General features: G+C 32.9%; 1 protein-coding gene across 9 annotated transcripts; it reads left to right on the top strand.

Moving 5' to 3' along the window:
• Positions 1 to 915: 915 nt before the first annotated feature.
• LOC148601927 (uncharacterized) lies at positions 916 to 16,808 on the top strand. Of its 9 annotated transcripts, none has more exons than XM_088555861.1 (12): positions 916 to 1,142; positions 1,273 to 1,323; positions 4,564 to 4,629; positions 6,415 to 6,481; positions 6,852 to 7,001; positions 8,583 to 8,735; positions 9,153 to 9,219; positions 9,620 to 9,672; positions 11,871 to 11,970; positions 14,055 to 14,122; positions 15,425 to 15,633; positions 16,131 to 16,808. In XM_088555861.1, the coding sequence occupies exons 3-12, from the start codon at positions 4,585 to 4,587 to the stop codon at positions 16,173 to 16,175; spliced, it is 957 nt and encodes a 318-aa protein (XP_088411987.1). In that variant the 5' UTR covers positions 916 to 1,142; positions 1,273 to 1,323; positions 4,564 to 4,584; the 3' UTR covers positions 16,176 to 16,808. The 9 variants fall into 9 exon arrangements, with proteins under 9 accessions (XP_088411987.1, XP_088411983.1, XP_088411986.1 ...); XM_088555863.1 differs by lacking the exons at positions 916 to 1,142; positions 1,273 to 1,323 and adding exons at positions 1,993 to 2,556; positions 3,220 to 3,236; XM_088555862.1 differs by lacking the exons at positions 916 to 1,142; positions 1,273 to 1,323 and adding exons at positions 1,993 to 2,556; positions 3,220 to 3,240.
• Positions 16,809 to 21,466: the final 4,658 nt, after the last annotated feature.

The following is a 21,466-nucleotide window of genomic DNA, read 5'->3' as shown; positions in this document are numbered from 1 at the left end:
AAAACAAAATTCGTTATGTGATACTCAATGCCTGGGTTTTCCTTGGACATCCTTTTAAAAGGAAAGTGCATTTAGTGCATGAGAGAGTAATCGAGGGGAACAAGGTTATAGCGGTAATCAAAAGAATGTAATCCAGGGACAAAGACCAGACATGGAAAACAGACATACACAACAAACAACATAAAGTAACTAAAATCATACATACAAAGTAACAAAAGCAAATGAGCAACTCGGACTCGACTAAAAAATAGGAGCATGGACCAGGTGTACCGGTAGGGTAAGCGTCCTCTGCTTTTCTAGAAACATCCGCCGAGTTGCTCATAATAAGTTGCATCCTATGATTTGTATTAATCATACGTGTTGCTGTCACAAAATGAAGTTTGGTCAAACTGATTTCATCTTCCATGAATGAAATTGAAGTCTCTGTCATTTTCAACTTTTTCAACGATATATTTGATTTATTTTTTGTAGAAAAATGTGAATATGAGTAAGGCAACAAATACATGACACAATACACACAATGTTAATTTGTCAAGACAAAAGAATAGTCAAATAAGCTTTATCAGTTCCGTATGATGCCTTTTACTTCACCATTCTTTCTATAATATCACATATTCACAGATTACATTAAACAATAATGGAGAATAAGTTTATTTATACATAGAAAATAAAAATACCTATTTTCGATCATTTCATAAGTTTTACATAGTGTTTTACCTCACTTGGAGTCGAGACGAGTCGGGTAATTATATTTTTGACACGACACAGTTTTTAAAGTCCTCTAAAGCATTTCTCTTTAAACATGAAAATGAATCTGAAAACAGCTACGTGGGCCATTTATCATAGTTCTTAAAACTTTACCTATTTCTAAGATAAGTGTAATTGCAATATGTGTACATTATACCTGTAGGTGTAAAATATGTACGAGAGTTTCTTATTTATAGGAATGATCAAGTAGTGTTCGCCCTGCAATAAGCTTGTATTATTTATACATGTCTGTATATTGCAAATTTTCAGTATTGACAATGAGGAGGCAGACATTATCACATCATATTTGATATAGGTGGATGGACTTTCCTTTCTAATGGTGTGTTCAGTCACAGATATAAATACCAGACAACCACCCAGTGTAGATGCGAAAGGTAGTAAAATTTATCATTTTATGATACGCATTACATTTAACTCTTAACGTCTATATTTGAAAGCAAAATTATTTAACACAAGAACGAAATTCATCATACCATGAATTATAGCACACGTTTATATTTTCAGGTCTGCTAGACCAAGAGGAAAAAAGGGGGACCACATCAGACAGAGGCAAGGGTAATCAAGGGAACCAAGGTTATAGCTGTAATCAAAAGAATGTAATCCAGGGACAAAGACCAGACATGGAAAATAGACGTACACAACAAAGAACATGGTATTTCAGCTCTTCAATTGTTGGATAATAGGGAACATTTCAAAATATCCATAGAAACAAGATGGCGGATAAACAATACGTTCCGTGCAAAATTCTCGTAGAAAAAATAAATATGGAAATATTTCGATCTTGGAGGTGAGAACGAGAAATAATTGTATGAAAGTTGTAGTACAGAACAACATGAATTAAATGACAAATTTTTTAAAGGAACTTATGAGAAACTTTAAAGATAATCAAAAAAACTGCAAACAGGCTGAGATGAATTCGAGTATAGTTAATATTTAAAAGAAAAATCTAATGAATTACAATAAATCTACAATTCACCCCTTATTAAAGAGTTTAAGCTTAACACGACCATTTGTGATAATTATAACAATTATAAACATCAAAAACTAAAATTGTTCAGTGCAATTAAACACGTAATACCTGCAAAGCTTTTTTTATTCATTATTTAAATTTTGTTTGAGCTTTGACCTTATGCATTCCACCTAATCATAGCTTCGATGAATTACAATCTTATCTGATGGTAAGCAAATACATTATAACTACTACTACTTACATTTAAAAATATCTTTTTTATGAGTGCAGGGATATAAAATCAGCTATTGAAAACTGACTGAATCTATTTAGGGAGAAGATATATTTTTTGAAATGTTACTGTGATTCCATTAATAATAGTTTCAAATGACAGTAATACTGTTTCATCCTTTTAATTATAACATGATTGCATGTCTTATTATGTGCTTTATCTTATTGCATCGAAGTTAAAAATATTGTTTACAGGCATTCTATAAACGGAATTTCTATTTACATTAAGTAGTATGTATTGTTTTAAACATAAAGAGAGCAAACAAATGTTGGAGGTTCTTCATTACCAGAATACAGTGATTGTTTTATGAAGAAACATTTTGGGCTTCGTTAATCTTATATCAAAGTATGTCGATGATCTTCTAATCGTCTTGAAGGGATACATGTCCAAAATACCGATACAAATTCGATAAACTTCACTCACATATACAAGCCCGGTACACACGATAATTACATTGCAGCTATTTAATATCTGGGTTTTACCCGATGATATTTAAAGATTTGAAAATGCCCCATTTTATTTCCGGGTGACGCTTCCTTTTTATGTGGTGAGTTTTTTTTTTTTGTATTTTCTCTTAAAAGGAATTAAATTACATTCAACCGAAAAAAGGATTATTGAAAGTAGCATTTGTCATTCAAATATATATTCATCTTAGTTTTCCTTGATTTAGATATGAGTTACTTCTTCTTTACCTATGTATCTGTAACTTATAATAATAATATTTGTCATATGTAGTAAATAAGTAAGTAATATAAGTAAATTTTATTTAGAGTCGGACATAATATGTACAACATTACAAGGAAAGACGAGCTCCGTAAAGCTCTTTAATCGACATATTTAAAAAAAAAAAAAGTAACAATCATAAGTATACAAGATACATTAAATAAGATATATGGCCCTTGAATTGATATTTTAGTCTCGGGTTGATATGGCATGTGATGCAGATTTTGAAATGTGATATTCTGTATTTATTATTTACCAAATCCCGCAGTATAATGAAAGTCAAACGCGCTACATGCATAACTCATGCAATTTCTTGATGTTGATTTTGAATAAAACCCAAATTTTGTGACATGCATGAAGGCATGTTATTTTACTTTAGTTTTGCGGCAACATACCTTTGATTTTAAAGAAGTTTTGCACGTATAAAATACTAAACAATGCCAGGTCCTTTTTTATTACTTTTGATAACATTTTTATGTTTTTAAAGTACAAGAATGGCAAACTGCAAGTATACTGCTTTTGTATAATATGGCATAGGTACCTCAGGTTCTTTTTCATAAAATAAGCAAATATTTATACTTTAAGTATTTCTATGATTAACATACTTTTAAAACCCTGCCTGTACTCCTATATTAAAGGGAAAATAGGGGTATGCGTAACTCATCTCTGTTGCAACCCACCCCCCACCCCCACATTTTGTGGATTTTTATTCCATAGGAGGAAGTCTTAAATCTCACTTCTTACCACCAATGATAAAAATGTAAGTTTTTTTTAAATGTTTTTGGTCTGGAAACCTTAGATACACATAACACCACAACATGCGTAAAAACTTCTGATCAGCAGTTTAATTATGCCGTCAGCTAACACCGTGATCTCATCTCTTTGTCATCATTCTTAAGTAGGACAGTAACAAGGAACAATATTGTCAAGTCTTCTTTCTATGCTGTGACAATAGGGCAGCATCTTTTTTCCTTCGTATTGTTTTTGTGAGGCGACAAATGTCTGATGGCACCAGTGATAATGCGAAGCAAAGGCCAGCATAACATGACTGGACAAAATATCGTCACGATATATAGCCCGGGAAAATAGACACAAGAATTTAACACGAAACTAAACCTTCACATTAACTTCCTGTATTGTTTTGGTACACCAAAGTTTTTTACCCACTCATAAAGGTACTCCCAACAACTCAGTTAGTATCAATACAATTACCTTAAATGTTTTCACGAATGGTCGGATCGTTATAAGATTACATTTTCATTATCGCAAGTCCTCTGGTGTAAATTTTCTGGATATGTTGGCGCCTGCTTTATGAAGAAATCAGAATTTTTGCAATAAAACATTCAATCCGAAACCTCCCGCTTGGGCTTATTGGCTAAAAGCATTTTGTGTTGCTAAAGACAACTGGAAGTTTTTGTTAATGTTGTAAGTCAGCAAAATATTCACGGAACTTGTTCGCTGTCTTTCGTTGCTCTGCTCTAACAGTTCACGCTCAATATGATTTCCGATCGCAGGTATTTGTACCGCTGTGTTCTAACAAAGATGATGTCCCGACCAACAAGAATATGCGAGACTTCTCTGAGCTAGCGTTAAAAGTTCAAACAATCAATACCTCTTTACATACTTGTATAGGACGTCGCTTGCGTTGCCTTCATTTCAAATATTTTCTGAAACGTTATATGTGTTTATGGTGGAGTATAACCATGCCTTTTTATCGTTCTTTCAAATTTGAATGTAATGATTTCATTTAAAAAACAAAATAACTAGAATTAGTCAATTTTTTATGTGATTAGCATTTGATTTGGTTATTTCTGCATATTAAATATTGCAGACAATAACACTTAACAAGACAATGGTTGTCGCAAGATTAGTTACAGTATTTGTTCTAGCTATGAAGGTAAGTTGAAAAAAATGATTATGGTTTACATTTTTCGATTATTGTTAAATAGATGTAATTTTACCATGTGAATGATGTGATTGTTAACATGGCTTCATACATTAACAAATTGAATATCTGATTTATTTGATCAAAATTGTAAATAAATGACGATATTTCCAAAAAGAGCCTATAGTGAGTGCATAACATACCGCCATTTAACTATCCAGATACCGATGTAAATATGTAAGACGCTCTTTCTTACGAAAGCCCATTGAGCTCATTTCCTTAGACTAAAAAAATATTTACGCGAAATAACGCGAAACTTGTAGCGAATTAAGGCGAAACGCTTGTCTTGTTTGTAGATATAAAGAAAGAAGAAAACATTTGATTGGTTCGCCTGTATTTTAACACTTGGACTTAAAATTATTTTCCTAATTTTTTTTTTTTTTTTTTTTTTGTGTTGAAGGTCGAAATGGGGAGATTTAATTTATTTTGTTTTTATATAAAGTAGTACATATTTTGTTTGGTCAAACGAAGTCATTTATGAAACTTTTACATCAAGTTAGAAAGTGGGACGAAAATGAACCAAAAACAAAACAAAACAAAACAAAAACAGTATATAGGAGTAACAATCATCATCGGTGTTAGAGGTCATGACCCATAAAATATTAACGAAAAAAGAAAAGTATTACATTTGTTTTATTAATGCCGATATGTGCGAGCTTCAAGCAGGGGCAAACAAATTAAGCTTTGATATAAAAAATCGCGACCGCAAAATAGGTTCTTGTTTATCATTGATTCAAAATGCTTTTACTTTCAAGGAGTTTATTCATGACAATCATGGCAGCGAGGGAACTCACTGCTACGTTTATTTCAAATAAATGATTGACATTTAAAAAAATATATAATATATCGGTCTCCATAATGCAGAAAAAATCCAGAAAAAAAAATTGTCTATGAAAATGAGCTCAATGGGCTCTCGTTCTTTCTCTAATTTCTTAAACAACAATATATGAAAGTAAAGTTCAAATGCTACTAATTCCAAGCAAATTGTCTAAATGGCGTTACAATGGAATTCACCACCCATAGCTCGAGAGCTGATAATTCACACGAGAGATTCTAGGCAAATTTTCATAACTTGTCAAAAGATTGGTAAATTGTTTAAAATTAGAGAACTTTTTCAGGAAATGAAAAAAAAAATAGCAGAAACTAGAGAACGTTGTATAATATCTTTTTTGTGATTTACGCATTAAAATCAAACTTGATATTTGAATTGAACGAAACTTTTTTCTGTTTATTCGCTCGGAAATAACTCCCTACGTAGTGTATTAATTGTTTACCCAGCGACTTTGGTTATTTAAGGTGCTATACTTAGAGGTGTAAAATGCATGCTTTAAGCTGTCTGGAAAGATTAAGGTTTACATCGGATTGTGTCACCAGCTAGCTTTTAGAATTAAAATCATGGAAAAATGAACAGAAAAAGATACACTAATTATTTCGGTTTATTTGTTTGTCTGGCAGTTTTAAAGTGCCTGATATTTTAGAAAACCTGTTGTTTTGACAAATAATTTTTGGAAAGCACCCAAAATTTGTTATAAAAAGTAGTGATTTTTCTATTTATGTTAACATAACTACATATTTGACAAAATATAATTGATAATCTATCATTTTCATGATCTTTATAATGTACGAGTTTAAAAAGAAAAACATATTCTTTTTACAGGAATGTTTTACAGGATTTGCATAAATCCTAGGCATGGAATCGCTATATAATGAACTAAACGTTATTAAACTTTTTAAAAGGTCGTGTATCCAATCAAATACGAGGAACTTAATAGATCATGTCAACCTCATTACAACTGCGGGCCAGGTTTGTTGTTAGATAAGAAAATCTGATAAGTATCGGACTAAATAGAAAACAAACTATCACTACAATTTCTTAAATAAGCCGTTTTCGTTGTTACATAAACGTAGACTCAAGTTTTTGTTTTTGTTGAAACAGTTATATTCTTTTTGTGGGCACTATTTTTGTTTAGGATAAGCAGGTGTTAAGTATTTTGTAATTTAATGTTTAGCTATCCATGTAAAAAAGTAGGTTTACAAAAAGCTTATATTTGGAAATAAATTTCATGACTCATGAAGGTCATAAGTTGTAACGTACATTATTTTGAACAATTTTGTTTAGTTTCTACCTGTTAAAACGACTTCATCTTATCTAAAGTTTGTTAAATTACTTTCAGGTTCCGAAATTTTGCCATGTGTGGAGAACGGAGGCCCTGATTTGTGCAAAAGATGTCCACAGGGTTTCGTACAACCAGAAGTTATATCATCAACTGGTAATTCAACAGAGGTATCATGTTTTAAACCCACGGATTTGTGTTTGGATCGAGGTTTGTATTCCTATACACATTATTGTTCAATGGTTTTACCTTAATTAAAAAAAATTATTTAAAACGCAAGTACGCTGAGTGTACATTAAAGCATTGTTTGTATTTTAAAGATTGTATATAATGTTTACACTTATTTAAGACCTTTTGGTGATCTGTAAAAATATTTACTATTTTTTAAGGTTATACGTTGGTGCAGTTGTTGAGTTTCAACCGTATCTGCTCTTTTTTCCATTGTTAACTTATTTTGTTTGCTCAGAAATATTGTATAAAAATAGAATTTGAATGACCTACCCTACTGTAATTGAAATTGAAAATGTGCAACCTGCATACCAAGCTCTGAGACAATATCTGAGAAAGTGTACTATCGACAGTATGGACTAAAGTGTAGTTGAAAACAAACGAAATAATCCGTTGAACATTACATGCACTTTTATTGTAAAAAAGTGGCAAAACCATGGCTCCACCATATGGCATCGACGTATTTTCTTAATTTTTGGCAGTTCTCTTGCATAATATCAATTTCCCCTTTAATTGATAGTGTATACTGAATATCACATGTCGTATTAACCCGAGACCTCGGGCCGGTGGTTTTTGGGTGATGTAGGTAGAGCATTAATATTACTTGTGGAGCAGATGTTCAATATATCGTTATAATTGTTCTAACTATACTTCAAGTGGGTCGCGGAATTGGTCTAGGGGTGTGATATATTGTATTTTGTAATTTGTATACGATATAGGGTTTGAAAACCAGTAATTATAATGCATATACAATAAAAACGTAAATCTGAATCTAAATATATGATATAAGGATGTATTAGGTGATTTATTCTGTATAGAATGATATTAAAGTATATAGAGGTATGTATGCGCGTTTAAAAATTTAATTTACTACGGCTTAAATTACTAATAAGGCCATATCAAGAGGTCAGTGACCTGTTGGCTTAATAAAACAAAAGACATACTGTCGAAAAGAGCATTTATTAAATGCCTAATATCAGTGAATAAAACATTTGAAATTAAATACAACAAAGTTACAATAGTCAACAATAATATAAATCAGTCCACATATTACGCTGAATGTTAAAGCAAATGTTGAGACAAAGAGCAGCCTACACAAAGCATGTTCAGTATGATAAAAATAACTAATTGGACATAAAATAACATTTAGACTAAGAAGCGGGAGGAAGGAAAAGATTTGGTCAAAATTGCAAAAATATGCCTTTCTTCTCATATAAACAACGCATGTCAATGTTGACAAACAGTGTATCGTTCTTGCATCTGATCGACTGAAATTGGTCTCAGTATAACGTGATTTTTTTTCATTATGTTACCATAGCTACATATTTGTCAAAATACAAATGATTATCTGTCATTTTCAAGATAGCAAGATATGCATTTTTAGACAAACCATAATACAATAAGTACCAAAAACTATACCAGTTATTTAGCAACCGTTAATACTTTTATGGCACATAAAACCCTATGCTTTGTTTATCTCATGTTTTAAGTTTTTTTTGTGATAACGATATGTATTCCTACAATAACAGCACGTTGTTCTAAAGAAGTTGCTTTATGCTTCAGAGCTCACTTATAGACGGTATCCCATTAAGCAGTTCTGTGTCCAAATGGAAGGATGCAAGTGTAACACTGCATTGTGTTACTATGGTGATCCATGTTTGTGTAATATCAAAGAAGAAGAATGTGGAATCGGCCTAGAGCTGAGTGAAAACGGAGGTAATCCTACCATAAGTTTGTATGTAAATGTGTATACTGTATTTGCTTGTGCTTATATACTTGAATAAATAGTTTAAACTAGTATGAAAAAGAAAATAAACTGTCCATGCAGTCTGTTCTAGAGATTGCAGAGGCGTCATGTTATAAATCACAATTCATCACAGCGGTTAAACGTAGTACAATGTATAAATTTTAATTGATTTTTGCTTGAGGTATTACATCTTGGGAATATCCACGAATCCACGAGAGCACATGGATATTCAATTATTAAGAACAAAGTCCAAAAAGCACAAACTAGCGATAAACTAAAATTCCTTACTGTTGAAAAAGTGGCTAATCTTTACAACTTACAGAATTGTGTCCTTGTCAAATACATGTATCACAAATCTGATCCAAAATGAAATGTTTTTATTGTAGAGTGTGTTCAGTGCAAAGAAGGTTTTATTAAAAACAAAACAGGGTGTGGACCTTGCCTTAGATCTAGGTATTTTGATATTAAATACAAAATTTTTATAACAACAAAATGTATCTTTTGATGAACATAAACGTTTTATTTTGTTAGGATCATGATGAGGAATTATTTGAAGTCGATATAGACCCGTACTAAATGATAAATTAAAATTTGGTCTGTATAGATGCACGTTTGTCTTTATATTTTAAAAAATCGCAATAAGCATTTAAAATAATCGTTAGCTTTCATTTTAATTTTGTTTATGCCTATGGGTAATGTTTCATTATAAACCATATATGTACAGTCATGTCTTATAAGTCGCTTCGTAACAAATGGATATTTTAATCAATAATTCACAAACTGATTGGGTTAAATTTGTATACTATCTGCTTCTAACAATGTAAATTATATTTTTGTCTGTTATCATTATTAGCCAATCGAGTTTTACAACAGAAAATACCAAAACGGAAAATGAACAAGAAACAAGTATGTATAAGCTGATGTTTTAAACTAACAAAATCTAGAAGATAGGACACTTTCGACTAAGTCAAGAGGTAGTCTGATCCTGTTTGTTTTGTTTAAGACAATTATGTCGAAAAGAGCATTTGTTAAATTTTCCCATAAAATCTTGGTAACCGAGCTAAGAGTAGAAAGTAACAACAAGTTTACAAATGAGAAACAAAAATACTGTTTATCAAAATAGTGTGACTAATTAAAGCACTAAACACCAATCATTCATCATGTATCAGAATAAAACAGAAAATTGCAAACATACTTGGAGTAAAAAATAATACAAATGTACCAGGCTAAATATGTGCTGAAGAACTTAAGAGAACTCTAATGTTGGAAATATTTTTAAATTTTGTCTGCATTTTAAAAGAGTTTCTTCAAACGGGCATTTAAGGCTTCTTATTCGGTATTTCATACTATGGATTTGGCGGCTTAATCTCGTACTTTGTTTAGGGTTTCCTAACATTATTTTGAATTTGACGTTTTCTGCGAGCATTAAACATAACTGCATGTAAAACGTAAAATAGACAATTATTTTAAAACATTGTGTAAGATTGTGGTACTTATAACTCACGGGTCTATATCCATGATTTAACCAAAGTTTGTGTGTGTAGTATAGGCCTTCAAAGAAATAACGATTTTAATGCCAAAGATTTGAAGCTAGTTTGGAGATAGTTCCGAAGGAAGTCCAAATTGTACAATAGTATTTCAGTTTTGACTGTTATCGTCTGTGCTTTTTAGAAAATTTCTCAAGCTCCGGAACAGCGTCTGACGTTCGAAATTCACTATTGACGCTGCAGCCAGCACTCTCAGAAAATGCAAGAATCTTGCAAGGTCGGGAAAAAGTGAATGATTTTACATGACGTTATCCGATTGTCAAACGACGTATGATTTGAATAACACCCGAGAATTTCAAAAGGCCTGTCTGCAGCGGTTAATAAGAAGGAAACGAACGTCGTCTGCCACTGCACGGAGCTTAATAGTTACTATGTTGTAGCCTGGATCTAGTTTAGTCAAATGTCTGTCAAAATTGAATGTCATTTCAAAGTTTGGGATTTGAAATATTGTAAACACATATTAAACGGATTGCTTTTGATACAAGTTTGTTCGGTGAAGAGGTCTTAGTGTTGTTTGGATTGACTTACAGAAGTACTACGTAAGGAAATGAATGACCCGAGTACTTTCCAATTATTAAATTCTACAGAGAGGGTAGTAACTAAAGAACATCATAAATTAGCTGTTTTGTTGTGTACTTACACCGATCAGGAATCAGGAAATCAGGAAAGTGGTCTTTGGAAGAAAAAACGTTGTTTGTATTGGATGAAATCGATTCTAACAAGAATCCGTTAAGTAAATAGGAACTGCCTTTTAGAGAACGCCTATACTTATCTTCATTTTTGTTACCATTATAACTTATATGATATGAATTTTCACAAAAATTCTCTCACAAAAAAAATAAATAAAAAAATAAAAAATAATAAAAAACTGGGAGTGAATATCCAATATGAATATGAACGCGGTAGGAATACTCTAGCGTCTTCACCTACGTATTTTTCTGTTTGCATAGAATTTTGAAGTATATAATAATCTAATTGTACGTCCATCAATGCATCTGAATGACGCATCTTCTGCTAAACTTGTTCATAATATATTGTGGCGAATATAGATTTACATATACAAATGCAACAAAACGCTAATGCAAATTAAGTAAGCTGAAGCGTTTATATGTTCCAAGCGAAGATTATCACACGAGGACATCAAGTGGCAAGTGTCCAATATCTTTTTTTTTTGTTTTGGAAACCAATGCTGTCTTAATTCACTCGGAATCCTTGTCCAGATCAGCATCAAACTTTAATGTGATGGCCTTTAATACCATTCAGGGTCGGATCCCTCGTTTTTTTTAAATGTAGACCTAGGGTAAGTGACACAATTCTTACAAGTTATTGGAACGTTTGTATTCAGCATTTTACATCAATGTCATGTGAGCATCAAAGTAACTTGGACTGATTTCATTCTGTTTCAACTGAAAGCTTGGTAGGCTTTAGTGAAATTGACTATGTTACAAGCATGTCACTGATTTCAAGAGTTATGTCCCTTACCCTAGGTCTACCTCCTTAAGCTGTTCCTTGTGACACATTTCACAAGCCTTAATGTATGATACATCATCTCTGCAGTTACCTTGGAGAACACACACCATAGAAATGTAATGTATACAGAATCAAAAAGCAGTAATCTTCCACTCAAAGAATCAAATGTTTCAATTTATTTCGTAGTGTAAGTATACATTTTTTTTTAATAATTTGCGGAGTATACACTGAATGCATTTTATGTCGGTATAACCAAAACGTATTTTCATTCATTCCAATTGCTTTAAATGTGGAAAACATAGTTTAACAATGTACAAATGAACAGTTTGCGGACGTATAATGGTATTATGATATGTTGTCTGTAGACGTTTGTTTTCCAAACAAAATACAAAAATTGTGTCTATGAAACTATGCAACAAAGGGTGACTGCAATTGATTATTGATGTTGTGACTTCATCCGATTAGAAATTACGAGGCCAAAAAGAGACAAGAAAATTATTTTTAAAAAGTATTTTTCATGTATCCGAACAGAACTTGAGCATAAGTAAATGGGTTAAAATTAAACAACACGATTTCGTAGCAAAAAAGAAAATCTCGGACTTAATTTATGATAAAGGTTAGAACCGTTTAGAAATAAGATGCAAAAAACCTGGAACAAGTTTTGTTTTGTGTCTGCAAAGCAATGTCAAAAGAAGTATATTTAATTTTATAAAATATAACAAACAAGATTCCATCTTCAGTTATTTCAGGAACAACTCTTATATCGTTTCAGCCTATGAAAAAAAGCATCTTAATCACGTATTGCGCACTAGATAACCTCCGTAGCAAGTTATTTTAAAAGTGTGCGCCACGTCCATTGCGGTTATGTCAGGAAGACCGAAAAAAAATCCTTATGATTTAATTTTAGAATCAAAATTCAGCGAGTATATAATCAAAAAATGGGTGATGACGTCACAGTAATTTTACAAAATTTGGTCTATGAGAAATGGACGAAAAAATGTATCCAGTCAGGAAACTTGATACTACTGAAATTTAGTAACTCTTTGATAAATTTTAAGGATTGTATTTATAAATGTTGGAGAAAAATGGTTAAAATATAATACCAATAATTGTGTTGGTTTTTGTTTTTGCTTTTGTTTTGTTTTCAAATTGTTTATTATACATTTGTGCTTATTTGACATTTAGATTTCGAATTTCGGTTTTTGTTTGTTATTAGTTTGTTTTCATTTCTATTATTTTTATATTTTTTCGTGTTTCTGGACAAAACATGATTCCATATTGTCTTAAATAATTTTTTTTTTTTTTAAATAATCATGGTTTGGTTCCCTACAAATGATTACTGGATCTATTTGTAGATCTTACTCAATATACTTCCAGTACTGTTTATTGATTTAAACATGTTGCAGCGAAAGTGGAGACATGTATTATGCTTGTAAAGAGTAAATAATGCTATAAAAGTTTTGTTAAAAAAACAATTTTAATAATATAGGCAACTTCATTAATATACGTAATCTATTTTTTTATACTGAAAAAAATAAAAATCTTTAATTTCTACAAGCAGTTGGGCTGATGTTCATTGAAACAGTCGATTCCGACATAACTTGTATTGCAATGTTTAATCTCCTAAAGAAAGTTGGCAGAAATATAGAAATCACTTTGTCTTTTCATTATTGTTGGCTGTTCACGAATAATGTAAACCCTCTTGCTCCTTCAAAAACAACTATTTTGTCGCTGTTAAAACTTACAAGAAAAGTACGACAGATGTATATAAATCAAGACTTTAATTACAGTTTATAATGGTACAAGTAGAAATCATTTTACTCAGTGCAAACAGTTCTAGTTTCAACAACAAAATTAGGTTCTATGTATTCTTTGATAAGACCATGATATCAATGATTTGCCCCTATGCTTTTGTGGGTCTAGTGGTTACAAAAATTCAATTTATATTCCTACAAAAGTCAAAGTCAGGGTATGTGCAAATTTCCATGTTCAAAATCCCGGATATAGGGTCATAGTTTCCGCTTCCGTTGTCAAATCTAATTATAATCAGAGATCTGAGCTATGTTACTTTTGAATGGTTTGTTGAAACCTGCCTCAACTACAGTCGTATCAAACTGCACACTGCGAAGCACTGTGTATTATCTATTGGATATGGTTTAGTGTTAAGCATTAATTTTCGGCAAGGGGACATAAGAATGACAAATACTCTACTAATTACGCAACTTGAACTAACCCAATTCTTTGTAATGACCTGTTTTTATATTTTAATAGGATTATTGTGTTGTCGGTGATTCTGGTTGCAATATTGCTTGTTCTCATTCTTGTTCTGCGAACAAAAGGTAAGGTCACGCATTAGAAAGAATTTTCAAGGGAACCAAGGTTATAGCGGTAATCAAAAGAATGTAATCCAGGGACAAAGACCAGACATGGAAAACAGACATACACAACAACGAACATGAAGTGACTAAAATCATACATACAAAGTAACAAAAGCAAATGAGCAACTCGGACTCCACTAAAAACTCGGAGTACAGACCAGTAACACCGGTAGAGTGAGCGTCCTCTCTTTTCCAGGAACACCCACCGAGTTGCTCATAAAACGTCAAGTCCGGGGTAGATGAAAGAGGAAATGAAAACTATGACATGTTGAACAAATCAGTTTTCATGACGCAGATGGATACATCGTAACAATCCTTGAGTACATGACGACCATAAAACTTCTGTAGTGATGACTTTAATCATGTAGCAACATAACCCTGTTCTAGAAGCCTATTTGTATTCTAGCGTGATATAAAAAAAAGTGTGCGCAGTTTCGGCAAGCTCTGGCATAACGGATGTTGCCACAGATGAAAGGAAAGTTGATAATTCTGACTGAAAAGTCATCATGTTTGTCGTAAAGTTTGGTCAATAGCTTTCCGTTACCATTGAAGTGTAGGTCAAGATATGAGGCCGACTTCACAGTGTCTGTGGAATCCTTTATCTCATTCGGGTAGATGCGATGTATCCAATCCCTGAAATGAGGACTGTTTAAAAGATAATACTTCATTTATATAGCGGAAACTGAGATTAAAGGATCTAGCTAAACTATATTCTTTTTTTTCGGATTAGTTCAGCTATAAAGTCGGTTTCATAAGAGTGAAGAATAGGTTAGCAAGTAGAGGAGCACAATTTGTTCCAATTGAAATCCCGACGGTTTGTTGAAAAACGTACCAAAAAGGCTTTGCTTTCTGAGTTAAAATCTGAATTATAACAGTTGCACATGTTCTTATTTAAAAAATAAAGCAAACAAATACGCATTTCTTTGTCGCAGTGAGTAATTGACTGCATGGGTATTGACATGAATAGGTCTTAAATTATATCATATAAGATGATACTTATTATATCTGATTCGCAATCGGAAATGTAGATCTACTGTCTAAAGGTTCTATATTTTTTATTTCATCATGAATAAAATAAAAGTGACGTAAATTGTAGTCTGCTGAGGACTTGCTGTCCTTGTTAATTTTATATTACTAGTCTTTTTACACATGTTTAAAAAATGTTATCAATTTACTACGAAGTTTGCATACTTGAAAAGAACAGGGCTTTATGTTTTATGTCGAACTGTAAATAACTTTGTATTTCAATCTGTTTTATGATAGTCACTGGTTGTGAGAAATTTCCAATGGACATTAATCTTCCTGAAGTGAAGTCACTTATAGATGGACAAGCTGATAATGGAACTGCAAGGGGACGGATAATATCTACAACAGAAAATGGCAATATAACATCATCCCCAGTAGATGACAAAAACTCAACTTTTTGTCCAGATACAACTGAGATTCCTGGGGTATCAGATCAAGAACAAGGGGTATGATACCTGAGCAATTGATAGCACAGCAAGAGCCTCAATCTAGGTTCCTGGTCAATATCTTAAGTGACCCTAGCATTGCTGAAAATGTAGACTCTTCACGCCAGCTATGGCTATGCACAATATTTAAATAAATTGTCAATGAAATTAGATGAAAACAAAAGAAATGAGTTACTTAACTGTTATTATTGCACATTTCTATCGATTTTAAAGAAAATTTTTAAAAAAAAAAGCTCGCTTGAACTCGGATGGCTCGACCACCCTAGGTTTCTCGAACACAATTTAAAGTCCGAAACTTTTCTTCTAAATAATCAACGCAAATGACCTTTGATTCATCGAACTTCGGTTTCTCGGACACTCGAACTGACTAGTCGGTCCGTTCGGTAAAAAATCTTAATCTGTATTTTTTTTAAATCTGAATAGTAGAACGTATTAAATACAAATAGAATATCATCATATCCATAGAAGACGTCACCAGTGTCCCTTGGTTTTTTTAGAGAAAGAGTAATCAAGGGAACCAAGATTCTAGCAGAAATCAATAGAATGTAATCCAGAGACAACGACCGGACATGGAGAACAGACACACACAACAAAGAACATGAAAACTCAAAATAATACATACAAGTAACTAAAGTAAATGAGCAACTCGGAGAACCTATGGAACGAAAATTATTACCAGGGCTTCCAGAAACAATTAATTAGTCATCATTACACAACAAGGGGCATATTACCGATTACACACCAAACGGCATACTACATGAACAACCGATTACACAGCAAGAGGCATACTACCTGAACAACCGATTCCAAACCAAAAGGCATACTACCCGAACAATCAATTACACTACAAGAGGCATACTACCTGAACAACCGATTACACACTAAAAGGCATACTACCTGAACAACCGATTACACAACAAGAGGCATACTACCTGCACAACCGATTACACTACAAGAGGCATACTACCTGAACAACCGATTACACACTAAAAGGCGTACTACCTGAACAACCGATTACACAACAAGAGGCATACTACCTGCACAACCTATTTTACACATGATCATCTTTACTTTTAAATGACAGGTTTACTTTATACTACTGTTTACCTGATGATATGTTTGCAATCAAAACTTTGTACCTTTACAAAATAAATGAACATGTGTATTACATTAAACTTCAGAAGAAATTAATTCTCATGTTAAATGCATACTTTTTTGGTCAAGACAATTCAGAATTCTCTGATGCAACAATTTCTTTATTCTCAAAATTCCGTTTTCACCCTTAAACTTCACTGGTATCCTATCTTTAATAAGTATATCAGAACTTGTCAAAGTCAAATTGAAGAGCGCCATCTCAAAACGCACGTTGGCATTAACGCCTCGGACAAAAGTGGAGCATAAGTCGCCTGTGTGCTCAATGCTATGTCTCGGGAGGGTTTCACATTTACTAAAAAACTCCGAGCTAACAATACAAATATTAACCAGAAAACAGTCAAGGATTTTATTTCAACATTAACAGATAACCGGAATGTCCATGAAAAGGCTTGCAATTTGGTTGTATCTCAACCCAAAACATCACGCTTCTTTTTCAAAAACTAATTATTGATAATTGACGCCCGTTTTATGGTGATTTTTCGTTGCCTTAATCCAATTGTGTCGACTTTGGATGATTGCCCCTTATTTTCAAGTAATCTGTTGCGCTTGTAACATGATACTTGTTAAACAAATGAACGATTTCGCCCTATATAATGTCAATAGTGTTTGATAATGTTGGTCATTAAATTTCGTGCTGTTTTAGTTATTATGGAGAAGTATCATCGTTCTGTTACCGTAGATTGTATTACTTATGTTGTCGGGGCCTTTCAGCGCTTACTCGAAAGTGTGTTTACATTTGTTGAAGACCTTTTGGTGATCTTTATGGGTATTTAATATTTTTATTAATGTCCCACGATGGTGCACTTGTTGCGTTTTATCATATCTGTTCCTTTTTTTTTAATCTATATGCGTTCGAAAATGCCTAAACTTGTGAACTCTGGGAGACTGATTGTCTCAGCCTGTAGCTGTCACAGAATACATATCTAGTTTTCTACACAATATTTTCATGCCCATTGTGGAAAAGATATCTACATATATCAAGGACATGAACACTATTCATGCCCTCAACATTCTTGATCTCTATTCAGGCCCCCCTAACACTGATGCTATAATATCTTTCAGACATTTTCTGTACAGAAGAATTAATGCTTATGTCAAAACTGTTATCGTCTTTAGTCCGCAACTCGGCGGATGTTTCTAGAAAAGCAGAGGACGCTTACCCTATCGGTACACCTGGTCCATGCTCCCAGTTTTTAGTGGAGTCCGAGTTGCTCATTTGCTTTTGTTACTTTGTATGTATGATTTTAGTTACTTTATGTTCTTTGTTGTGTATGTCTGTTTTCCATGTCTGGTCTTTGTCCCTGGATTACATTCTTTTGGTTACCGCTATAACCTTGGTTCCCTTGATTACTTGTCCTCATACTCATTACCTTTCAGTTTCATAGCAAACACTATAGCCAGTGAGGTGGGATAGCAGTGGGAACATGCATAGGACCCAGATTTGCTTTTCTAATCGATGGCTACCTGGAGAAAAAATATTTTTAGAGCAACATATTAAAAACTGAATTAAAAAGTTGTACTTATGCTAAACATGAACATGGATATGAATGTAAGCGCGATGTATCATCTATGTACAGTATTCCTAAACTCCACAATAATCCATACAAACAACGTTATATAGCTGGATCTGCAAAATGTACCACCAAACCTATTTCAAAACTTTTAACTTCAAAACTCACAGCTGTCAAAGAGGGTCTGCAATCCTATCCCAACACTTGTTACTCTCATAATGGTATTAATTCAATGTGGATCCTGAAAATTTCGAAAGATCTTTTTGAGACAAACAGTTTAAGACTATTATCAGAATATAATAGCATTAAAACCTATTATTTTTCAACACTATATACTTTTATTCCCCATACTCAATTAAAATCCCGACTTAAAACATTATACATTGTTTTGTTTTTTTTCAAAACAGATGGTACAGCTAGATACAAATATATAGTTCTTGGTAGAGATACCTCATACTTTGTAAAAAAATAATTCCAAATCATCTTCCAAATATACAGAAAAAGATGTTCACACAATGCTGGAATTTTTAATCGACAACATATTTGTCCAGTGTGGTGGACGCATTTTTCAGCAAACGTTCGGTATTCCAATGGTAACAAATTATGCTCCTATACTTGCTGACCTATTCCTTCACTCTTATAAGGCTGACTTTACAGCTGATCTGATCCGAAAGAAAGAATATCGTTTAGCTAGATCTTTTTATCTCAGTTTCCGCTATATAGATGACATATTCTATTTAAACAGTCCTCATTTCGGAGATTGGATACATCGCAACTACCCTAATGAACTTGAGATAAAGGATACATGTACTACAGACCGTGTGAGGTCAGCCACATATCTTGATCTACACTTAGAAATCGATGGTAAAGGAAAACTATTGACCAAACGTCACGATAAACGCGATGACTTTTCATTCAGAATTGTCAAATTTCCTTTCATCTGTGGCAACATCCCTTCAGCACTTGTGTATGGAGTGTTCTATCTAGAATTCTAACAAATAAGCTTCTGGAACAGGGTTATGTTGCTACAAGATTGAAGTCATCACTACAGAAGTTTTATAGTCGTTATCATGAACTCGTGGGTCGCTATAATGTATCCATCTGCGTCATGAAAACTGATTTGCTCAACGTGTGATAGTTTCCTTTACTCTTTCGTCTACCCGGACTTGACTTTTATGAACAACTGAGCGGGTTTTCTAAAAAAGCAGAGGACGCTTACCCTACCGGTGCACCTGGTCCATGCTCCCAGTTTTTAGTGGAGTCCGAGTTGTTCGTTTGCTTTTGTTACTTTGTATGTATGATTTTATTTACTTTATGTTCTTTGTTGTATATGTCTGTTTTCCATGTCTGGTCTTTGTCCCTAGTTTACATTCTTTTGATTACCGCTATAACATTGGTTCCCTTGATTACTCTTTAAATTAAAATCATTTGGAATAATACCTTTGACATACAATCCCTCTTGATATTTGAATGACTCACAGAAAAAGTTAGTCTCGCGTAGTTATTTGCAATAAAAAAAGTGATTCAATCAATTGTCAATCTAGTAGCATTGTGACAAATTTTCCACGTTCATCAATCAATCCAATAATTACGCTTCACTTCTTACAATGTAAGTAACAAAATCATATATTTTTGTTATGTTCAACTGCATCATTGTGCCAATGTGGGGATATGCTTTTGAATTTGGAACTCAATTGATTCACACAGTTGTCAAGTACATGAAATTTATAATCACTTCTTGGAACACAATGCTGAATATTAGAACATGTCTGGAAAGTAGAAAAGATACATGATTTAGAAAACATGTTTTTTTCTGAAAATTACATCGCGGTTATTCTAGATAAATTGAGATATAACAAGCAAAGATCGTGACCAAATACAGCCAAGCAATAAACTTTAAAGAGCCACTACTGTAACTTGGAATTACAGATCTGCCCCTTTCAGCTTATACAAATAGGATACAACATTTTGTTATTCAATAACACGAACATGAAAAATTAATCAATGACCACACACTACATATCCAATAGTCGTTGTTTTCAAATTTGTATATTTAATATTGAATTGAATGAACCAAACACGTTGAGGTCTCGTGAAGCAGGCAGATATTCCCCCACTTGAAATACATTCACAGTCAGATGACGTGTTGATCATCCTTAAATACAACACAGATTGTCATTAACATATTTTTAAAGGACATAATTCTATTTCAATTTGGGAATAAGCGTGATGGCCGTCATTACTCAAGAAATCATTATCGACGTTGTAAGGTACATTTCATAAAATCAAAATATGTGACGTAGGTAGATTAGTTCCGCATTTTCGTTCAAGAAGTCATTATGGACGTGGTAAGGTACATTTCGTAAAATCAAAATATGTGATATAGGTATGTGATATAGATCTAAAGGCGATATAGGGTAGATAATATAGGGTTTAAACAAAGACTTATAATGCATATACAAAAAAGTTATATTTTAATTATAAATGATATACTGTTATTGTCTTTATGCTGCAATCCAAAAAAAATCACCTAGAAAGTGTCTGAAGGCCATCTCAAATGACAGATTTTAGGACAAAGGTACCACCAATTAAGAGATAGAAAGTATCTGAATGCAATCTCAAATGACAGATTTTAGGACAAAAGTACCACCAATTAAGAGACAGAAAATATCTAAAGGTCATCTCAAGTGGCAGATTTTAGGACAAAGGTACCACCAATTAAGAGATAGAAAGTATCTGAATGCAATCTCAAATGACAGATTTTACGACAAAAGTACCACCAATTAAGAGACAGAAAGTATCTAAAGGTCATCTCAAGTGGCAGATTTTAGGACAAAGGTACCACCAATCGGAGATAGAAAGTATCTGAAGGCCATCTCAAGTGGTAGAGTTTGGAAAAAGGCTTCACCATTTAGGAGACAGAAAATATCTGAAGGCCATCTAAAATGACAGATTTTATGACAAGGTACCACCAATTAAGAGATAGAAAGTATCTGAAGGCCATCTGACGTGACAGATTGTAGGACAAAGGTACCACCAATTAAGAGATAGAAAGTATCTAAAGGCAATGTCAAGTGGCAGATTTCAGGACAAAGGTAAGTATCTGAAGGCCATCTCAAGTGGCAGATTGTAGGACAAAGGTACCACCAATTAAGAGATAGAAAGTA

Source organism: Perna viridis, chromosome 12 (assembly GCF_037379345.1).
Source record: "Perna viridis isolate PV_CMFRI_1.1 ecotype Kerala chromosome 12, ASM3737934v1, whole genome shotgun sequence".
In the NCBI taxonomy this organism is placed as follows: Eukaryota; Metazoa; Mollusca; class Bivalvia; order Mytilida; family Mytilidae; genus Perna; species Perna viridis.
The sequence above is the reverse complement of the archived record's forward strand: the minus strand, read 5'-3'. Positions and strand labels throughout refer to the sequence as shown.